This window comes from Martes martes (genome assembly GCF_963455335.1).
Source record: "Martes martes genome assembly, chromosome: 8".
Taxonomy (NCBI): Eukaryota; Metazoa; Chordata; class Mammalia; order Carnivora; family Mustelidae; genus Martes; species Martes martes.
In genome coordinates, this window is record NC_137895.1 from 52,948,542 (window position 1) to 52,968,539 (window position 19,998).

Below are 19,998 nucleotides of genomic sequence, written 5' to 3' on the forward strand. Positions count from 1 at the left end.
GGTTTCAGTATCATTTCTTCCTCTTTCCTTTTAGTCATGTATAACCGAAGCCAAAGCTTCAGTTAGAGGAAGTTCTAACCAGAATGTGAGTTTTTTTCGTTTTTGTTACATTCTGGAGATGAAATTGCCAACTGAGTGAGCTATCCTGTAAAAACTGAGCACAAAATGCTTGATGGCAATCGACTGAAGAAAGACTGTGAACCAGCGGAATTGTTGGCAGACTCAAGTAAGAAGCTGGACGGTATCATGAATGTGGGCACTGAGGTGGTAAGATTATAGCAGTGATGGGATCTAGTTTCTGCACAGGTACTTTTCCAGGATGAGAGGTGGAGTGCTGAAAGTTATAAATTAGTTTATAATTTGTGTAAAACTATGCAGTTACTTAAGTGCACTTGTCCTAACAAGTAAGGAGAGAGAACTATTGGAGAAAGTTGTAAGAGAATGGGGGTCAGGTTAAATTTATAATTGAGAATAAATATTTAAAAATTAATGTCACTGAAACACATACAATTTTATTGATATTAATATTAAATCATTAAATATTTAAATTATTAAATTATTAAATATTATCAAATATTTAATACATTAATATAGTAATATATTATTACTATATTAATATATTAAATATTTAAATATTGTTAAATATTAAAATTTAAAATATTAAATTAAACATTAAGTGATGAAATTAAAAATTAATAAACACTAATAAAATTACTTTTACTGAGGGGCATCTGGGCAGTACAGTTGGTTAAGCACCCAACTCTTGATTTTGGCTCAGGTCACGGTCTCAGGGTCATGAGATGGAGCCCCACATTGGGCTCCAGTTTCTGCATGGAGTCTGTTTAAGATGGTCTCTCTCTTCTTAACTAAATAAATTCATTATTTATTATAAATTCATTATTTATTATAAATTATTCATTAACATCTTATCAACAATATTAATATTAATTCTATTTATTATTTTAAATATTCATATTATTATGAGTATAAATTTAATTTATTGTACTTATTAATTATTAAAAAATGATTTTACTGAAAAGAGCAATACATAGTTGAAAGTGTTATATTGACACATGGTATTATCATTATTAAATAAGGCAAAAAGGGGGACACCTGGGTGGCTTAGTCAGTTAAGTGTCTGCCCTGGCTCAGGTCATGACTCAGGATTCTGGGATTGAGCCCCACATCCAACTCCCTGTTCAGCAAGGAGTCTGCTTCTCTCTTTCCCTCTGCCCCTTCTCCCAGCTCATGGACTCACTCTCTTAAATAAATAAATAATATCTTTAAAAATAAGTAAGGTAAAAAATCTATAATGAAATCTCATAGGAAAGAAAGAATTAAAAAGGAAAGGTTAAATAAAGAGTTTAACAAATAAAAAACATAAACAGAAGTCAAAGGAAAAACAATAGAGCATTCAAATAGAATTATCTTACTTTGTACAATAAAAAGAAAATATGTAAATATACATATGTAATCATATATATTATGCATTTATACGAAGCTTGAAACTTTTTTTTTAAGATTTTATTTATTTATTAGAGATCACAAGTAGGCAGAAAAGCAGGCAGGGGGTGTGGGGGAAGCGGCCTCCCCACTGAGCAGAGAGCCTGATGCAGGGTTTGATCCCAGGACCCCGGGACCATGACCCGAGCTGAAGGCAGAGTCTTTAACCCACTGAGCCACCTAGGCACCCCTGAAGCTTGAAACTTAAAAAAAAAAAACACTTGTATTTGTGGGCGCTTGGGTGGCTCAGTGGGTTAAACCTCTGCCTTTGGCTCAGGTCATGAGCCCCACATCAGGCTCTCCGCTCAGCAGGGAGTATGCTTCACCCCACACCCGATTCCCTCTCTGCCTGCTTGTGATCTCTTTCTGTCAAATAAATAAATAAAATCCTAAAAAAAAAAAAACAAACCTTGTATTGAGGCTTTATATGATGACTTAATAAGTGAAAAAAAAAAAGTATTTTGTACCAGTTGGGGAAAATTGAAGTGTCGTAATTTAGGACTGAAAAAAAGTATTTTTGTCTTTGGTAGAAGTAGTAATCAATTTAGAGAGAAGGCATTTCAGATGAGGAAAAGATGATTCCTATTTATTTATTTATTTACTTCATTTATTTCTTTATTCATTTGGTATTATGAGTATTTCTACAACAGCTGCTTTAAGGTATATGTCAGATATTTCCAACATCTGTGTCATCTCACCATTGGCTTCTCTTGATTGTCTTTTCCCATGGAAGTTGAAATTTTCATGGTTATTCATATGCTGAGTAATTTTGGACTGTATTCTGGATGAATATTTTGTTGTGAGACTTTTGATTTTATTTAAATTTTTGGTTTTAGCAGGCAATTACTCTGGCTAAATTCAGGCATTCTGTCGGCTTAGATTCCAAAGTCAGCTCACTTTTTGGATCCTTTGTAGGGTTATTCACATCTTTCCTGCATGTATATCAACCAGTGATCAATCTGGTAAACATTAATGAAAAGCTTTCTAGGGTGGATAGAATATATTTTTTAAGATTTTATTTATTTATTTTAGAGAGAGAGAGAGAGTGAAAGAGAGCGTGAGAGGGGAGAAGGTCAGAGAGAGAAGCAGACTCCCCATGGAGCTGGAGGCCCAATGCGGACTTGATCCCAGGACTCCAGGATCAGGACCTGAGCTGAAGGCAGTCACCCAACCAACTGAGCCACCCAGGTGCCCCTAGTGTGGATAGATTACAGAGAAATATGCCTGTTTAGCCAAGAACATCTCTAGATGAAGTAGCTAAGAGAATGTGTGGTAGCCAAGAGATGGAGTCAGAAGTTCCACTGATTTAAATTTTACATGATTTTAAAATTTACAAGAGATTTTAGGGGTACCTGGGTGGCTCAGTCCTTAAGCATCTGCCTTCTGCTCAGGCCATGATCCCAGGGTTCTGGGATCGAGCCCTGCATGGGGCTCTCTGCTCAGAGGGAAGCCTGCTTCTCCCTCTCCCACTCCCCCTGCTCCCTCTCTCGGCTGTGTCTCTCTCTATCAAATAAGTAAATAAATAAAATCTTAAAAAATTTACAAGAGGTTTTAGATAATGTAGAATGTTTTGAGCTACAATGCAAATGTAGAAAATTTTACAAAACAAATACACAGCTTAATGAATTATTCTAAGTCGAGCATCCTTATTAAATATTGTCTTGTCAGAGAAAGAAGCTTGCTACCAAGTTCAGAGACCCTCCAGGTATTCTCTTGAATCAAACTAAATTGACTTTTAGGAGAATCATTATCTCACTTTAATTTTGACTCAAAAAAAAAAAAGCCTTATAAGTTCATTTTAATCAAAAGATTCCCCCATGATTGCTTTTTAAAATTTGCTTTTCACGGGCACCTGGGTCGCTCAGTGGGTTAAGCCTCTGCCTTCAGCTCAGGTCGTGATCTCAGGGTCTTGTGATCGAGTCCCGCATCGGGCTCTCTGCTGGGCGGGGAGCCTGCTTCCTTCTCTCTCTCTCTCTCTGCCTGCCTCTCTGCCTACTTGTGTTCTCTCTCTGTCAAATAAATAAAATCTTAAAAAAAAAATTTGCTTTTCACTTTTTTCTTTAAGATGCAAGATAATTAATTATGTAGAATTATGTAGAATGTTGTTTAATTGATGTGATTCGCTCTCTCTTGTATTTCTATTAAATTGGTACCTGGATCTGGAACTTTAATGAGATTTGTGTTTAGTTTTTGGGAGGGGTGCAAAGCTGTTCATGGGTTGTATGTTAAGATCAATTTTAATTTCTGTGAACAATTAAATCCAGAATGAAAATTGTAAATTCACAAAGTAACAGGACAATTGCCCCCTCTAGTGGAAAGGGATGAAGTGGAAGTAGCATTTTGATGGTTAATTCTTCTACTAGTCTGATGTCTATTCTGCATTTAATATAAACAAAAACAAAAACATATTTTCAATTATGTTTTTTCCAGGTAATCTGCATCCAAGGAAGCATTCTATTACCAATACTCTGAATCAAGTCTTGGTTTTATCCATAATCATATTGCTCATAATTATAGTGATTGCAATACCAATGGGTTTGTTAGGTAAGTGAATTGTAATCTTTGTTCATCTAGAGAAGTCCACTTTCCAAAAGAAGAGAGGACTTATAGATAATTTTCCTGTTCTTTACACTTCCTAATTTTTAAAAAATTTCACTGAGTTAAATTTTAATTACCTTGTAAGTTGGGTCTTTGATTTTAATTGTGTAATATAGAGGTCATATTATTGCAAGCTTAATAGAAGGACCAGAGCCTGCATAAGGTAGAACCCAGTTTCCAACCATATTGTGCTTTAATTTATGTTATTGCTAGGTCTTTTATCATGTCGTTTTACTCCACAGGTATACATATATATATATATATATATATATATATGTGTGTGTGTGTGTGTGTGTATACAGATATATATATACACATATATATACTTACATATTTTATTTACAAACATGTAATTATATACTTTATATATTTTATATGTAAATTTACTCTCAAATTATTTTCTTTTTAAAAATTTTTCTTTGGATTAAGGATATGTGAAAAATGAGCTATAACTGACATAACATTATATTAGTTTCAGGTGTACAATATAATTGAAATTACATTTTCAACTAAAATTACTTCAAAGGTATTGTGTGCAGATCCTTATGGAGGACACATCAAAATAGAGCTGTATAAGCTGAGTGTGTATGATTTATGAAATTGTGTTTATGTTTGAATATTGGCCAAGAATTCAGTAATTTTAAACAAAATAGTGAGGACACAGGCTGAGATGATATTAGAAAGAAGAGAGGACCACAAAAACATGGTGGCTTACAAAATATAGACCTCTCTGGCCTTTCAACAATCCTGTCACTTATGAATAGGACTGTGGGGCTGTTATTTTCCATCATTCTCTACAATATCACTGACTTTATCCTCATAGGACTATTTAGACATATATCTGGTGATTTCATCTGAAGAAACCTTATTCACAAAAGATATCTATACCCTGCCCCTCGTTTTATTTAGGAAAGAATCTAGAGCTCTTGAATTATCTGTTCTCTAAGGCTGATAAAATGCTGCTGTTGATTACCCGGCATTAAGGGAAGGTAACAGTAGTCCAGAATTTAAGGCATTATTAATTCTTTTTTCAATCAACCCACTAAGACATTAGTTGAACCTTAGCTTTGACATTTATTATATAGTGTATGCAATGACTTTCAGAATTCTATTCCTCATTTGAAAAAGAAGGACAATACATTTAGTATTTCACATGACCATTGAAAAGTGTATTAGAAAGCACTTGGTAATATATATAGGAAAAATAAAAGCAAGTTGTTTTTATTTTTAGTAACTGGTAGAAAATTGCATCGGATATCATCAGAGTGTCTTGAAGCTGCATGCCCAGAAAGCTGGATTGGTTTCCAAAGAAAGTGTTTCTATTTTTCTGATGACTTCAAGAATTGGACATTCAGCCAGAGGTTTTGTGACTCACATGGTGCTGATCTTGTTCAAGTTGAAACCATCCAGGAACTGGTAAGAAAATAGTTTTACCTAGAATTTAAAAAAAAAAAAATGGCTCCTCCAATTCGCTCCCAAAACGGGGGAAAAACAAGTACTGTTTCTGTAAATCCTTTGGAAATCACTTCAGTTGGTAGGAGTTGAAGAAAAAATGGCAGCCCATCTCTGTATCTTCCCCTCATCAATGAAAAGCAGCAGTAGCTCCTGGAATCTGTACCTAAATTTGTACAACTATTGAGCTAGCAGAAACTTCCTCAAGTAACTGTTTTGGAACTCTGGAGTTTGCAGCATCCAAGAGATAACTTAATGAAGAGGTTAGTAAATTTCACTTAATCCCAGTGAGTTTCAACTTTCCCACTGAGTGGCTACCATTCCCCACACCTCATCATGGCTGGGAGCCATGGATACTTCTGGCCATGTTCCTGGTAAAACTTGCTGGAACCAGGATGGCCAATAAGAGCATTGTTCTTCAAATATTGTGGTTATGTGTTGTGGTTTTTGAGTGCTGCTTTTCATTGCTGAGGGGAAGATACAGAGATGGGCTGCCATTTTTTCTTCAACTCCTTCCAACTGAAGTGATTTCCAAGGGATTTACAGAAACTGTGCTTGTTATTTTTCCCCCTTTTGGGAGCCAGGCATTTAAGAAAATCTTTGGCTGGTAACTGGCTGACCTTAGAAATAGAAGAATAAAAATTTCAGTGACCACACAGAGTTGGGAATACACTTTTTGCAAAAATTATTAGAAAAGTCACAAACAGATAACTCCAAATCTCAATAATCAAAATTCAACAATCTTTGAAGAAAATAATTATATTCCCAGAGTTAACACAATAAAATATTCATTATGTCCAGTTCTGAACAAAGAAATTACAAAGTGTAAAGATGAATAGAAAGGCATAGCCTATTCACAGGGAGATATATCTGACAGAAATCATCCCTGAAGGAGCCCAGTCATTGGAAATATTAGTCAAAGATGTAAAATCTACTGTCCTAAATATGGTCAATGAACTAAAGAAAACCATAGACAGAAAAAGTAAAAGAAATCAGGAAAATGGTATATAAATAAAATGAGAATATCAATAAAAAGGTAGACATTATTAAAGGAATGAAATAGAAATTCTGGAGCTGAAAGTACAATGATTGAAATGAAAAACTCACTAGAGGAGTCAAAAGCATATTTGAACAGGAAGAAGAAAGGATCAGCAAACTTGAAGGTAAGACAATTGAATGTATCCTGTTTGGGAATAGAAAGAAGAGAAAAGAAACCAAAGATAAATGAACAGACCCCGAAGGAACTGTAGTGTCATCAAGCAAATCAATATATGCATTGTAGGGATCTCAGAAAGAAAGAAAAAAGAAAATGAAGTAGGAGAAATATGTAAAGAAATAATGGCCCAAAGCTTCCCAAAGTTGAGGAAGGAGATGAATATACGTGTCCAAGAGTCTCAACAATTCCTAAGCAAGATAAACGCAAAGAAATCCCCACGAAGACAAATTAGAGTCAAGTAGTCAAAACCCAAAGAGAGAAATTTGAAAGCAGCAAGAGAAGGGACTAGTCAGGTACCTGGGAGCCTTAGTAAGATTAACAATTGATTTGTCCTGAGATACTATAGACGCTGGAAAGCAGTGGAATTACATATTTTAAAAATTCGGGGGGCACCTGGGTGGCTCAGTGGGTTAAAGCCTCTGCCTTTGGCTGAGTTCATGATCCCAGGGTCCTGGGATGGAGCCCTGCATCAGGCTCTCTGCTCAGCAGGGAGCCTGTTTCCCTTCCTCTCTCTCTGCCTGCCTCTCTGCCTACTTGTGATCTCTGTCAAATAAATAAATAAAATCTTAAAAAAAAAATTCTGTGGGCACTTGGGTGGCTTAGTGGGATAAGCCTCTGCCTTCAGCTCAGGTCATGGTCTCAGGGTCCTGGGATCAAGCACCGCATTGGGCTCTCTGCTTGGCAGGGAGCCTGCTTCCCCCTCTCTTTCTTCCTGGCTCTCTGCCTACTTGTGATCTGTCTCTCTGTCAAATAAATAAATAAAATCTTTTTTAAAAATTCTGCAAAAAACCCTGCTGATCAATAATTCTGTATCTATGGGGAGACCTCGTTGGCTCAGTTGGTTAAGCGTCTGCCTTCAGCTCAGGTTGTGATCCCTGGATCCTGGGATTGAGTCCCACACTGGGCTCCTTGCTCAGTAGGCTCCTTGTTCACCTGTTTCTCCCCCCGCTTATGCTCTATCTCTCTGACAAATAAATAAAATCTTTAAAAAAAAATTCTGTATCTGTTGAGACTGTCTTTCAGAATGGGGAAAAATTAAAACACTTCTAGACAAACAGCAGCTAAGGGATTTTCTTAGCAGTAGACCCATCCTTAAGCAACTATAAAGTCTGAAATTAAAGTACATTAGATAGTAATTCAGAGCCAAAATAATAAAGAACACTCATAAAGGTAACCACACAGATAAATTACAAAAGCTAGCATTACTATACTCTTGGTTTAGTTTGTAACCTCTTTTTTCAGAAAAGATATACAAGATGAATTCATAATACAATATTATAGATCTATGCTAATGTGCATACAATGTATACATATATAATCTGTGACAATAATATAAAGACAAGGTTGGAGATGTATAGGGGCAAAATATTTATATAGTATTAAAACCAAGTTCATATTATAAACTAGATTGTTATAAGTTTAAGGTGTTAATTGAAACCCCCAAGGTAACCACTAATAAAATTACTAAAATCCATACAGAAAAAGAAAGAGGGAATAAAAGTGGCACTTACAAAAGCTCAACTCAATAAAAAATGCAATAATAGAGGAATTAGAGAATAAAGAACATATAAGAGGTATAAAAAACAAAAATGGATTCCTCACTGGGAGTGGAACCTACTTAAAAAAAAAATAAAGATAAATGGTAGAAGCAAGTCCTTCTTTATGGGTAATCACATTAAATGTAAATGGATGAAACTATCTGATTAAAAGGTGGAGACTGGCAGTTGGATGAAAACAAAATGAGATCCATCTGTATGTTCTCTCTCAGAGACTCACCATAGATATAAAAACACAAAGAAGTTTAAAGTGAAAGGATGGAAAAAGATACTACATGCAAATAGTTACCAAAATAGAGCTGTGTGACTATATTCTTGTTGGATGGAATAGACAAAAGCAAAAAAGTTTATGACACAAAGAAGGATATTGTATCTTGATACAAATTTTGATACAGTAAGATCTAACGATTATAAACACGTGGTACCCTAATAACACAGTCCCCAAATATATGAAGGAACAATTGACAGAAGTGAAATGAGAAATAGTCTATTATAATAGCTGAAGACTTCATGATTCTGCTTTCAATAATGGGTAAAACAACCAAAGGGAAGAACAGTGAGGAAATAGAAGTCTTGAACAGTTCTGCAAACCAATTAGATGTAGAACACATGCAGAAAACTCCTCCCAACAACAGAACACATATTCTTCTCAAGTGCACATAGAATGTTTCTTTGGGATATATCATATGATAGGCCACAAAACAAGTTAGTAAATTTGAAAAGATTGAAATCATATAAAGTTCTTTTTGCAGTCACAATGGAATGAAACTAGAAATCGACAACAGAAAGAAAACTGGAAAATGCACAAATGTGTTGCAACTAAACAACCCACTGTTAAATATCCAGTGAACAAAAAAGAAATCACAAGGGAAATTTGAAGATACCTTGAGACAAATGAAATGAAAACACAACATACCAAAATTCATGATATGTGGTAGAAGCAATATAAGAAGGAAATTCAGAGCTATAAATGCATACCTTAAAGAAAAAAAAAGAAATATCAAAAGTCAGTGTCCCAACTGTATACCTCAAGTAAAAGCAAAAATAAATATGTTTATGACTTCAAAAGAGTAAAAATTTTCTTAAGAAGTCATTAAATCACTAATCCACTAATCATAAGGGAAAATCATACATTTAATTATAGTGAAATTAATACTTGTAATAATAAAAAAATACTCTAAGTGTTAACAAGGATGTATAGCATGGAAAACAGGCCTATAATGCTGGTGTGAGTGTAATTTCTTACAATGACATAAAAAAAGAGTTTGGTGTCATTTAGTAAAATTGACAGTAAGTATCCACTGTGGCCTGATCATCCATTCCAGGACAGGTGCCAAGAATGTCATCACAACATTCATAATAACTTCAAACTTGAAATAATACTGGTGGAAACCAATAATAAAATAGATAAACAAATTGTGGATTATTAATACAAAGTAGCACTACGCTGAATTAAAAGTGAACAAATTATCAGCAATTTCTCTTAGTTTTAATATTTGTGTGTGTATGTTGCTGTAGCATATCAAGTCTTTATGTATTATAAAACAATATAAAATTAAAAAGGAGAAAATCATAAGAGCAGTTAAGAATATAGCATACAGGTGCTCCTGGGTGGCCCAGGTCATAATCTTGAGATCCTGGAATTGAGCCTCACATCAGGCTCCCTGCTCAGCAGGGAGTCTGCTTCTCTCTCTCCCTCTGCCACTACCCTCTGCTTGTCATGTCTCACTCTGTCAAATAAATAAATAAAATATTAAAAAAAAGAACATAGCATAGAAGCAACACTTCTTCTGGGAGAGGTCAGATAATGGCAGGTTAATGCATATCATCTTTGTTTTCTAAAAGAATTTCCTACTGAGGTATAAAGGCCCTTATGACCACTGGATTGGGATCAGCAGAGAACTAGGCCAACCATGGAAATTGATAAATGGTACTGAATGGGGCAACTGGTAAGTTCTGAAAGATATGATAGCACTGTTTGTATTTGAATTTACTTTGCATGAAATCAAATGTGTTCTCCAGTTATATCCTCTAAGAATTTTTATTTTAGGATTAGTTATAAGGGAATAAAGTGAAAAATTGTAGGTGGTAGAGGTTTTGAAATCTTCTCCAACCAATACCATGTGGCATGGTAGAATGATGAACTTGACAACAGCCTCCTGTGTATCATTGACCAACTCTTTCATGTTGAGCAAACTACACACTATCTTTAAGTATGTTGCTTACTTCTACAAAAAAATTAATTGTACTTGCTCTATTGATCTCACAGGGTTGATGTGAGAATCAGAGATTTTGATGTATATGGCTGCACTACTTAAACTTTAATATCTTATATAAATGCAAGTTAAATTATATTAAACTATCACTGCATCAGTGTTCAACCATTTACATAGGGATGAGTGATTGTAATGGCATCCATTACAAGATCATAATTATAATGGTCAGCACAAGTATAGTTTGGCATTGTCAAATTTAATCTCAATCTTATATCTATCGGGTCTTTATATTACTGGAAAAATTTCAGATAATGCTGGAAGACTTGGATTCAGACAGTTCTGCTAAATGTTTTCTTGTCTGAGCACATGAGAAAGTTTTGAAAAGTTGCTTTATGAGGTTATGAAAAAGTCTTCAGCATTGGAAATATCACTTTTTTTGGTGAAAAGGGCACTAGGTAGGACATTCGTAGTTTTGAAAACTAGTTCTTACATACTAGCTTTTTGATCTTGGACAGATACTAAGTTTTAAGAGTTAGAACTTATGTTTAGACACTGTTGTATGTGTAGTGCCTAGCACATTGTGGAAACTTGTTAAATATTTCGTTTTAACCTTTACTTCTTCCTCAGCAATACTGAAATAATAATATTCACTTCATCTAATTCTCTAAGTGTTTAAAGGAGCAAATATATTGTTAACTATTCAGTTATTGAAAACTCTTCATCACACAGAAATGAAAAATGTATTTTATTAAGGGCTAGCATGTCTCAACCATAGGCAAATCAGGTCACATGATAACAATTTCACACAGTACAGAGGAAAAACTTACAGTCTAAATGCTGACTGAGATGTCTGTGGCAGGCCATTTAAATGCTGATGAACATCACAAGAGAAAAGAAAGGCCCAAAAATAGCAGCAACAACAAAAATCACCTGCAATAAAACAGCATTTCTTCCCTCTTCTCTTTCTCAAAGTGAAGAAGGTGAGAATAGCATGGGCCCTGTATTTTCATTAATTTAGGTATGAATCTTAGTTTTACTTGTTATAAGAATCTTGGTAAATTATGTTGTTTTGGTTTGTTTGGTTGTTGTTGTTTTTGTCCTTGAAAAGAAATGATATAGATCTCAGAGGGTAATTTTTAGTATTAAAGAGATGACATGTATAATGTATCTTACATTTAGAGTTTCCTTGTTTTCTTATCTTTATTCTCTCTGCTTTTGGAGAAATATCTGGTGGCCAGCTGATTGACTTTGCTTCTTCCATTGCAGTTTTCCTATCAGAGGAGGAGGAGAATGTGCCTATTTGAATGACAAAGGTGCCAGCAGTGCTAGGCATTACACAGAGAGGAAGTGGATCTGTTCCAAACCAGATACGTATGTCCAGATGCAGAGACAAAGCGCTATCTGATCTTCATATACTCATCGTAACACACCAATGATTTTTTTTTTTATTTTAATAAACATATGAGATTGGGGCGCCTGGGTAGCTCAGTGGATTAAGCCTCTGCCTTCAGCTCAGGTCATGATCTCGGGGTCCTGGGATCGAGCCCCGCATTGGGCTCTCTGCTCGGTGGGGAGCCTGATTCCCCCACTCTCTCTGCCTGCCTCTCTGCCTACTTGTGATCTCTCTCTCTCTCTCACATTAAAAAAAAATAATAATAATTAAAAAAAATAAACATATGAGATTGAGTCTTTTATGGTTTGTCACCCTCCCAATCCCATCTTTTCATTTTTTCTTTTCCTACCTCCCCCCAACCCCCCACATTGCATCTCCACTTCCTCATATGAAAGAGATCATATGATAGTTGTCTTTCTCCGATTGACTTATTTCGCTAAGCATAATACCCTCTAGTTCCATCCACGTCATCATAAATGGCAAGATTTCATTTCTTTTGATGGCTGCATAGTATTCCATTGTGTATATATACCACCTCTTCTTTATCCATTCATCTGTTGATGGACATCTAGGCTCTTTCCACAGTTTGGCTATTGTGGACATTGCTGCTATAAACATTCGGGTGCACGTGCCCCTTCGCAGTACCACGATTGTATCTTTAGGATATATACCCAGTAGTGCAATCGCTGGGTCATAGGGTAGCTCCATTTTCAATTTTTTGAGGAATCTCCACACTGTTTTCCAGAGTGGTTGCACCAGCTTGCATTCCCACCAGCAGTGTAGGAGGGTTCCCCTCTCTCCGCATCCTTGCCAGCATCTGTCATTTCTTGACTTGTTAATTTTAGCCATTCTGACTGGTGTGAGGTGGTATCTCATTGTGGTTTTGATTTGTATTTCCCTGATGCCGAGTGATGTGGAGCACTTTTTCATGTGTCTGTTGGCCATCTGGATGTCTTCTTTGCAGAAATGTCTGTTCATGTCCTCTGCCCATTTCTTGATTGGATTATTTGTTCTTTGGGTGTTGAGTTTGATAAGCTCTTTATAGATTTTGGATACTAGCCCTTTATCTGATATGTCGTTTGGAAATATCTTCTCCCATTCTGTCAGTTGTCTTTTGGTTTTGTTAACTGTTTCCTTTGCTGTGCAAAAGCTTTTGATCTTGATGAAATCCCAATAGTTCATTTTTGCCCTTGCTTCTGTTGCCTTTGGCGATGTTCCTAGGAAGAAGTTTCTGCGGTTGAGGTCAAAGAGATTGCTGCCTGCATTCTCCTCAAGGATTTTGATGGATTCCTTTCTCACATTGAGGTCCTTCGTCCATTTTGAGTCTGTTTTCATGTGTGGTGTAAGGAAATAGTCCAATTTCATTTTTCTGCATGTGGCTGTCCAATTTTCCCAGCAGCATTTGTTGAAGAGGCTGTCTTTTTTTCCATTGGATATTCTTTCCTGCTTTGTTGAAGATTAGTTGACCATAAATTTGAGGGTCTATTTCTGGGCTCTCTATTCTGTTCCATTGATCTATATGTCTGTTTTTGTGCCAGTACCATACTGTCTTGATGATGACAGCTTTGTAATAGAGCTTGAAGTCTGGAATTGTGATGCCACCGACTTTGGCTTTCTTTTTCAATATTCCTTTGGCTATTCGAGGTCTTTTCTGGTTCCATATAAATTTTAGGATTATTTGTTCTATTTCTTTAAAAAAAGTGGATGGGATTTTGATAGGGATTGCATTAAATGTGTAGATTGCTTTAGGTAGAATAGACATTTTCACAATATTTGTTCTTCCAATCCATGAGCATGGACCATTTTTCCATTTCTTTATGTCTTCCTCAATTTCTTTCATGAGTACTTTATAGTTTTCTGAGTATAGATTCTTTGCCTCTTTGGTTAGATTTATTCCTAGGTATCTTGTGGTTTTGGGTGCAATTGTAAATGGGACTGACTCCTCAATTTCTCTTTGTTCTGTCTTGTTGTTAGTGTAAAGAAATGTGACTGATTTCTGTGTACACCACTGAATTTTAAAGCAGCAAGAGAATGGGGGTGCCTGGATGGCTCAATCTGTTAAGCATCAATCACTTGATTTTGGCTCAGGTCATGATCTCAGGGTTGTCAGATCAAAACCCGCATTGGACTCTGTGCTGGGTGTGGAGTCTGCTTAAGATTGTCTTCCTCTCCCTCTCCCTGACCCATCTCTCTCTCTCTCTTAAAAAAAAAAAAAAAAGCTGTAAGAGAAAAACAAAACAAAATAAAACACCCCCCCCCCCAGTAACATACCATGGAAACCCTATGAGGCTATCAGCTGATTTTTCAGCAAAAACTTTGCAGGCCTGAAAGAAGAGGTATGATATAGTCAAAGTACTAAGTGGTAAAAATGTATAACCAAAATTATCCTTTCTGGCAAGGCTATCATTCAGAAAGAAGTGGAGATTAAGAGTTTCCCAGACAAACAAAAATTAAAGGAATTCATCACCACTAAACCTGCCTTAAATTAAAGGGGATTCTTTGAGTGGAAAGGAAATATCATAAAGAGAAATAAAAGTAAGAAAAAAAGATATTTCACAGATACATACAAACATAATAAAAGTAGTAGATTAATTGCTTATAAAACCAGTATAAAGTGAAAGCACAAAAGCAATAAAGTTAAATATATGTGTAACAATCAGCCGGGGGATTCACAAAACACAACGATGTAAAGTAGGACACCATGTACCTAAAATGTGTGGAGAACTGGGGTAAAAATTCAGTGATTTTAGAATGGGTTCAAACAAGCAACCTCCAAATTAAAATAGACTAATGTAAGCTATAGTAATCAAAACAGTATGGTGTCGGCACAAAAACAGATAAATAGAACAGATTAGAGAGCCAGAAAGAAACCCACTATCATATGGTCAATAAATCTATGACAAAGGAGGCAAGTATATACAATGCGAGGAAGTCTTTTTAACAAATGATATTGGTAAAACTGGACAGATACATGCAAAAGAATGCAACTAGACCCCTTTCTTATCCAGTACACAAAAATAAACTCAAGATGGATTAAGCATCTAAATGTGACATTTGAAACCATAAAATTCCTAGAGGAAAATACAGGCACTAATCTTGAAATCAGGTATAAAAACATTTTTCTAAATATTTCTCCTTTGACAAGGAAAACAAAAGCAAAATTGAATGATTGACTCGGTACATCAAAATAAAAAGCTTTGCACAGGGAAGGAAACCATCAACAAAACAACAAGATAACCCACTGAATGGGAGAAGATATTTGCAAATGATATATCCAATAAGGGGATAATAGCCAAAATATATATATAAAACTTATACAACTGAACACCAATAACCCCCCCAAATAATCCAATTAAGAATGAGCAGAATACATGAACAAACATTTTTCCAAAGAAGACATACAGGTGGACAATAAATACATGAAAAGATGCTTTATATCACTCACCAGGGAAAAGCAAATCAAAATTACAATGAAGTATCACCTCACACCTGTCAGAATGGCTATAATAAAAAAACAAAAGAAGATGTGGAGAAAAAGGATTCCCTGTGCACTGGTGGTGGGAATGTGAACTGGTGCAACTATGGTAAAAAGCAGTATGGATGTTCCTCAAATATTAAAAATAGCATCACCATATGATCCAGAAATTCTACTACTGGGTATTTTACCCAAAGAAAACAAAATATACTAATTTCAAAAGATATACACCCTGCTATTTATTGCATATTATTTACAGTAGCCAAGATATGGAAACAGCCCAAGCGTCCATTGATGGATGAATGGATAAAGAAGATGTGCCATATATAATGGAATATTACTTGGCCACAAAAAGAATGAAATCTTGCCATTTGCAACAACATGGATGGATCTAGAGGATATAATAATAACTAAGTGAAATAAGACAGTCAGAGAAAGACAAATACTGTATGATCCACTCATGTGTGGAATTTAAGAAACAAAATAAACAAAGAAAAAAAGAGATAAATGAAAAAGCAGAATCTTAACCACACCAGAACAAACTTGTAGTTGCCAGAGGGGATGTGGAATAGGTGAAGGGGACTAAGAGCACACTTACCATGATGAGCAACAAGTAATGCATAACTTTGTTGAATCATTATATTGTACACCTGAAACTATTATAATACTGTATGTTAATTACATTGTAAAGTAAAATAAACAAAAATTTTACTTTACATTGTAAAGTAAAATAAACAAAAATTTTTAAAAATTCAAAATCCATGGTGATCTGATATCTTGGTTGTGGTAAAGGTAAAATTTGGTAGTACTAAAGTAAACCTGTTTAGTGAGATTAAAATATGTTTACTGAGTTCGCTCTTATTAATAATCACCTATTTTCTATTGAAAAATACTACATTTCAGCAGATATATGGGGCTTCTAATTCTGTGTTGAACATTAAAATACCAAAGTTATGGTTTAGAAATATCTACTCAGGCACTTGAGTTTTCTCAGCAGTCTTTTGTATTGTTTTTTGTTTTTTTTTTTTGCATCAACATCTATTCCCAAGTAAGGGTTCAATTAAAAAAAATTCGGTAAGAGAATCTTATATTGAACCTGGCCAAGGCACTCTAATTTTTCCATATGCCCATTGTGATAGAGCACCTCCACACATCTGACTTCATAAAAATATGATTTTTGTCCTAGGATCCGATATTTCTTACAAGTGAGTCAACATTATATTTTAACAAAGCTCTATTTTAGCTCCATTCTACTTTTTTGTAGAAAACTAATGGGGGAAAGAAGAAGCACAATCATTTTGGACTTTAGATCTTAGCCTCCTGCTGAAGAAATTATGGATTATTTGTGATACAGTAGTCAGTTATATAGTTTATGGACCAAAGATTTAGTTTCCATTTTCCCTTTTTTGTATACTCTCTTCAATAGATGTGAATGGGGAATGCATTCCTCCATTTCTCTTCAGTATCCCTCAGGTTACAGAAAACACCTATTTTGACCAATAATCTTAAGATGTGATGGTGTGTTAGTATTTGAAGGAGTCAAATAAAGATTTACACTAGTCTACCTTTCACATTCTTAGTCAAATGGTAGAGACTTGCAAAAGAACCATACTACCTGGAGGGGCCCAGAAGCCTAAAGGAGGCATCAGCAAGAATGCCAGCTTGTAGCCAGGCCTGCTGCAGTGAAGAGGGGTCAGCCATCCTGAAATTGCCTCATCAGGAATCCATCTCATTCCAAAAAAGGATTTCATATGTGAAATTTACCAAATGTTAGAGAAAGATGAAAAAATTATTTGTATCTGAGGAAATAGAGCAAATAGAAGAATTTTTTTTAAAAGATTTTATTTATTTACTTGACAGACAGAGATCGCAAGTAGGCAGAGAGGCAGGCAGAGAGAGGGGGGGAGCAGGCTCCCTGCTAAGCAGAGAGCTGGATGTGGGGCTCTATCCCAGGACCCTGGCACCATGACCAGAGCTGAAAGCAGAGGCTTTAACCCACTGAGCCACCCAGGCACCCCGCAAATAGAAGAATTTATAAAAACAAACAAATGGAAAATAATCTCAATCCCCCTAAAAAAAACTTTTAAAATGTTTATATTTATTATTCCTGAGGAGATAAAGGAATAGGGCATAAAATAGGCAAAACAATCTAAAAGACCTGATCATAATCTTGAAAACAAAATTTATTGTTGAAATATACTCAATAGAAGAGCCATATCTATGAAAGGACCCAGCTGACAAACAAAAGAGTGAAGGAGTAGATTGGGTTGAAGATATCACTGAGAAATCAGAATGAAGAGATGAAGAGTTGATGAGTATTAAAAAATTAAGAGACACATGACTCATGGAGAAACTCAAATATACATCTATTAGGAATACTAAAAGGGCACAGCAGAGAAATGAGAATAGAATCATCTGAAGAACTTACAGGGTGTATGTAATACCATCTTTGGGCCTGAGCCATGGGGTTTTTTGACCAGTGTCGAGGCTCCAATATGACAAGCATAGGCGATATATTTGCTATGAGCTTCAGGAGACCATCTGAGTTAAAAGAAAAACAGGGGGAAGAAAGAAGAAGAAGAAAAAGGAAGAAGGAAGAAGGAAGAAGGAAGAAGAAGAAGAAGAAGAAGAAGAAAGAAGAAGAAGAAGAAGAAGAAAAAGAAAAAGAAGAAGAAGGAGGAGGAGGAGGAAGAAGGAGGAGGAGGAGGAGGAGGAGGAGGAGGAGGAGGAGGAGGAGAAGGAGAAGAAGAAGAAGAAAAAGAAGGAGGAGAGTATACAATGGCTGGTTTTATTTTCTGTTGTAAATACCTTTGTTGGGTACAAACTGAAACATGGAGAAATAGTAACTTTTGATTACAGTAGGGGCTTACATGTAGAAATTGAATAAAATAGTATGTAGACTAAAATGCAGAATCATCAGCTACATCCTATGGAGTATGAGTAGCCAAGAAAAACAGTAACTTCTATGGCTTCACCAGTTTCAAAACAGGTACAGTTTTATATTTCATGGTTGGCTCTAATGGTACAGAAAGGGAATGAGAACCTAGCAAATATCTTGAGCAATCCTTGATGAACTTGAAATGCTGCATTATTAGCTTTTGTATACAACAGATATTCCCAGATTGTAAAACAGCTAAAATCACATTCAAACTAATGCTGGGTTTTCAAATACTATATAAAGTAGCACATTGAAGCCATCTGTATGATCATTAAGTCCAGGTGATATGGAAGACTAGCTACCCCTAATCTTTTAACTCATAATTAAAATACTTTCTCCTTATACAAGTTTCTCCCTAACAGAGAGCAGTCACTCTCAGTTTGTGGCAGGTATCATGTTAGTGTCCTATTTACAGTTCATGCTTTCATTACCTGTTCTGCTTTAATGAGCTAGACTCTAAGCTTTTTTTCTTTTTGAAGGGATATTGCAGCAGGACAGGGCTGCTGCTGTTGCTTCTTCTCTCTGTCTCTGTCTCTCTCTTATTTATTTATTTTTAGTGACTGAAACAAAACAGATCTATAACTGCAGCTTCTGGAAAACCATTTGTTCTTGCCAGTCTTGTATCTCTCCTTGAACTTGACCTTGGCCTCTTGTTGGGCCTTGCATTTAAGAGCAGGGTCTCTGAAGACATCATGTTGATGATCGTTTTGTCCAAGGGGATATCCATAGAGTATCTCATGGGCATGAGGTTATTGTAGTTACAAACTTTCACAAAAGACTTAATCTTTGACCTCTTGGTGATTTTCTCCTAGCCAGCTGGAGGAATGGTCTGAGGTACCATCATCAACGTTCTTCACAATGGCCACTTTGCATCCAGAGTAGCATCAGGCCAGGACCAGCACCATCTTTCCAAGTTTCATGAACTTGCCCATCTTGACACAGCCACTTAAGGACCAGCACCACCTTTCCAGGTTTTATGAACTTGGGGACACAGCCGCTTGAGTCTACAGCAGAAAAGAAGAAATGGCCAGAGCTTCTCTTCTTGATTCTGGTATTTCTGTTTTGTTCTCTTTTTGCTCTTGCTACACTGGGACATGAAACTGACACAAACCAAAAATGAAACTAAACCATCAATAACCCTGGGGTAACAAGAGGAGACAAATGTGAAATTATTTTTGGAGTTGGAATATTATTTAGACATAAAAAATGAAGTATTAGGGCACCTGAATGATTCAGTTAGTTAAGCATCTGACTCTTTGTTATACCTTAGGTCATGATCTCAGGGTCGTGAGATCGAGCCTTGTGAGACCGAGCCTCACATTGTGTTCCGTGTTCAGTATGGAGTCTGCTTCAGATTCTCTCTCCCTCTGCCCCTCCACCTATTCATTCTCTTTCTCAAATAAATAAATAAATAAATAAAATATTTTTTAAAAAAATGAAGTATTGATATATGCTACAATGCAGATAATTCTTGAAAACATGATGAGTGAAAGAAACCACACAAAAAGAGCCCACGGTGGGGTGCCTGGGTGGCTCAGTGGGTTAAAGCCTCTGCCTTCAGCTCAGGTCATGATCCCAGGGTCCTGGGATCCAGCCCCACATCGGGCTCTCTGCTCAGCAGGGGGCCTGCTTCCTCCTCTCTCTCCCTGCC

General features: G+C 35.9%; 1 protein-coding gene across 5 annotated transcripts in view; it reads left to right on the plus strand.

The window, feature by feature from the left end:
• Window positions 1-19,776, plus strand: part of CLEC2D (C-type lectin domain family 2 member D) — a 30,731-nt gene extending 10,955 nt beyond the window's left edge. For 2 of the 5 annotated variants that reach the window (XM_080811995.1, XM_080811996.1), the window contains 5 exons: window positions 35-226; window positions 3,934-4,047; window positions 5,333-5,517; window positions 10,171-10,274; window positions 11,808-12,233. In XM_080811995.1, coding sequence (XP_080668121.1) covers window positions 166-226; window positions 3,934-4,047; window positions 5,333-5,517; window positions 10,171-10,274; window positions 11,808-11,946 — 603 coding nt within the window. In that variant the 5' untranslated portion in view covers window positions 35-165 and the 3' untranslated portion in view covers window positions 11,947-12,233. Of the gene's footprint in view, window positions 1-34; window positions 268-3,933; window positions 4,048-5,332; window positions 5,518-10,170; window positions 10,275-11,807; window positions 12,234-19,159 lie in introns of those variants that run through there. The other 3 variants (XM_080811994.1, XM_080811993.1, XM_080811997.1) reach the window with 3 other exon arrangements.
• The last annotated feature ends 222 nt before the right edge of the window (window positions 19,777-19,998 follow it).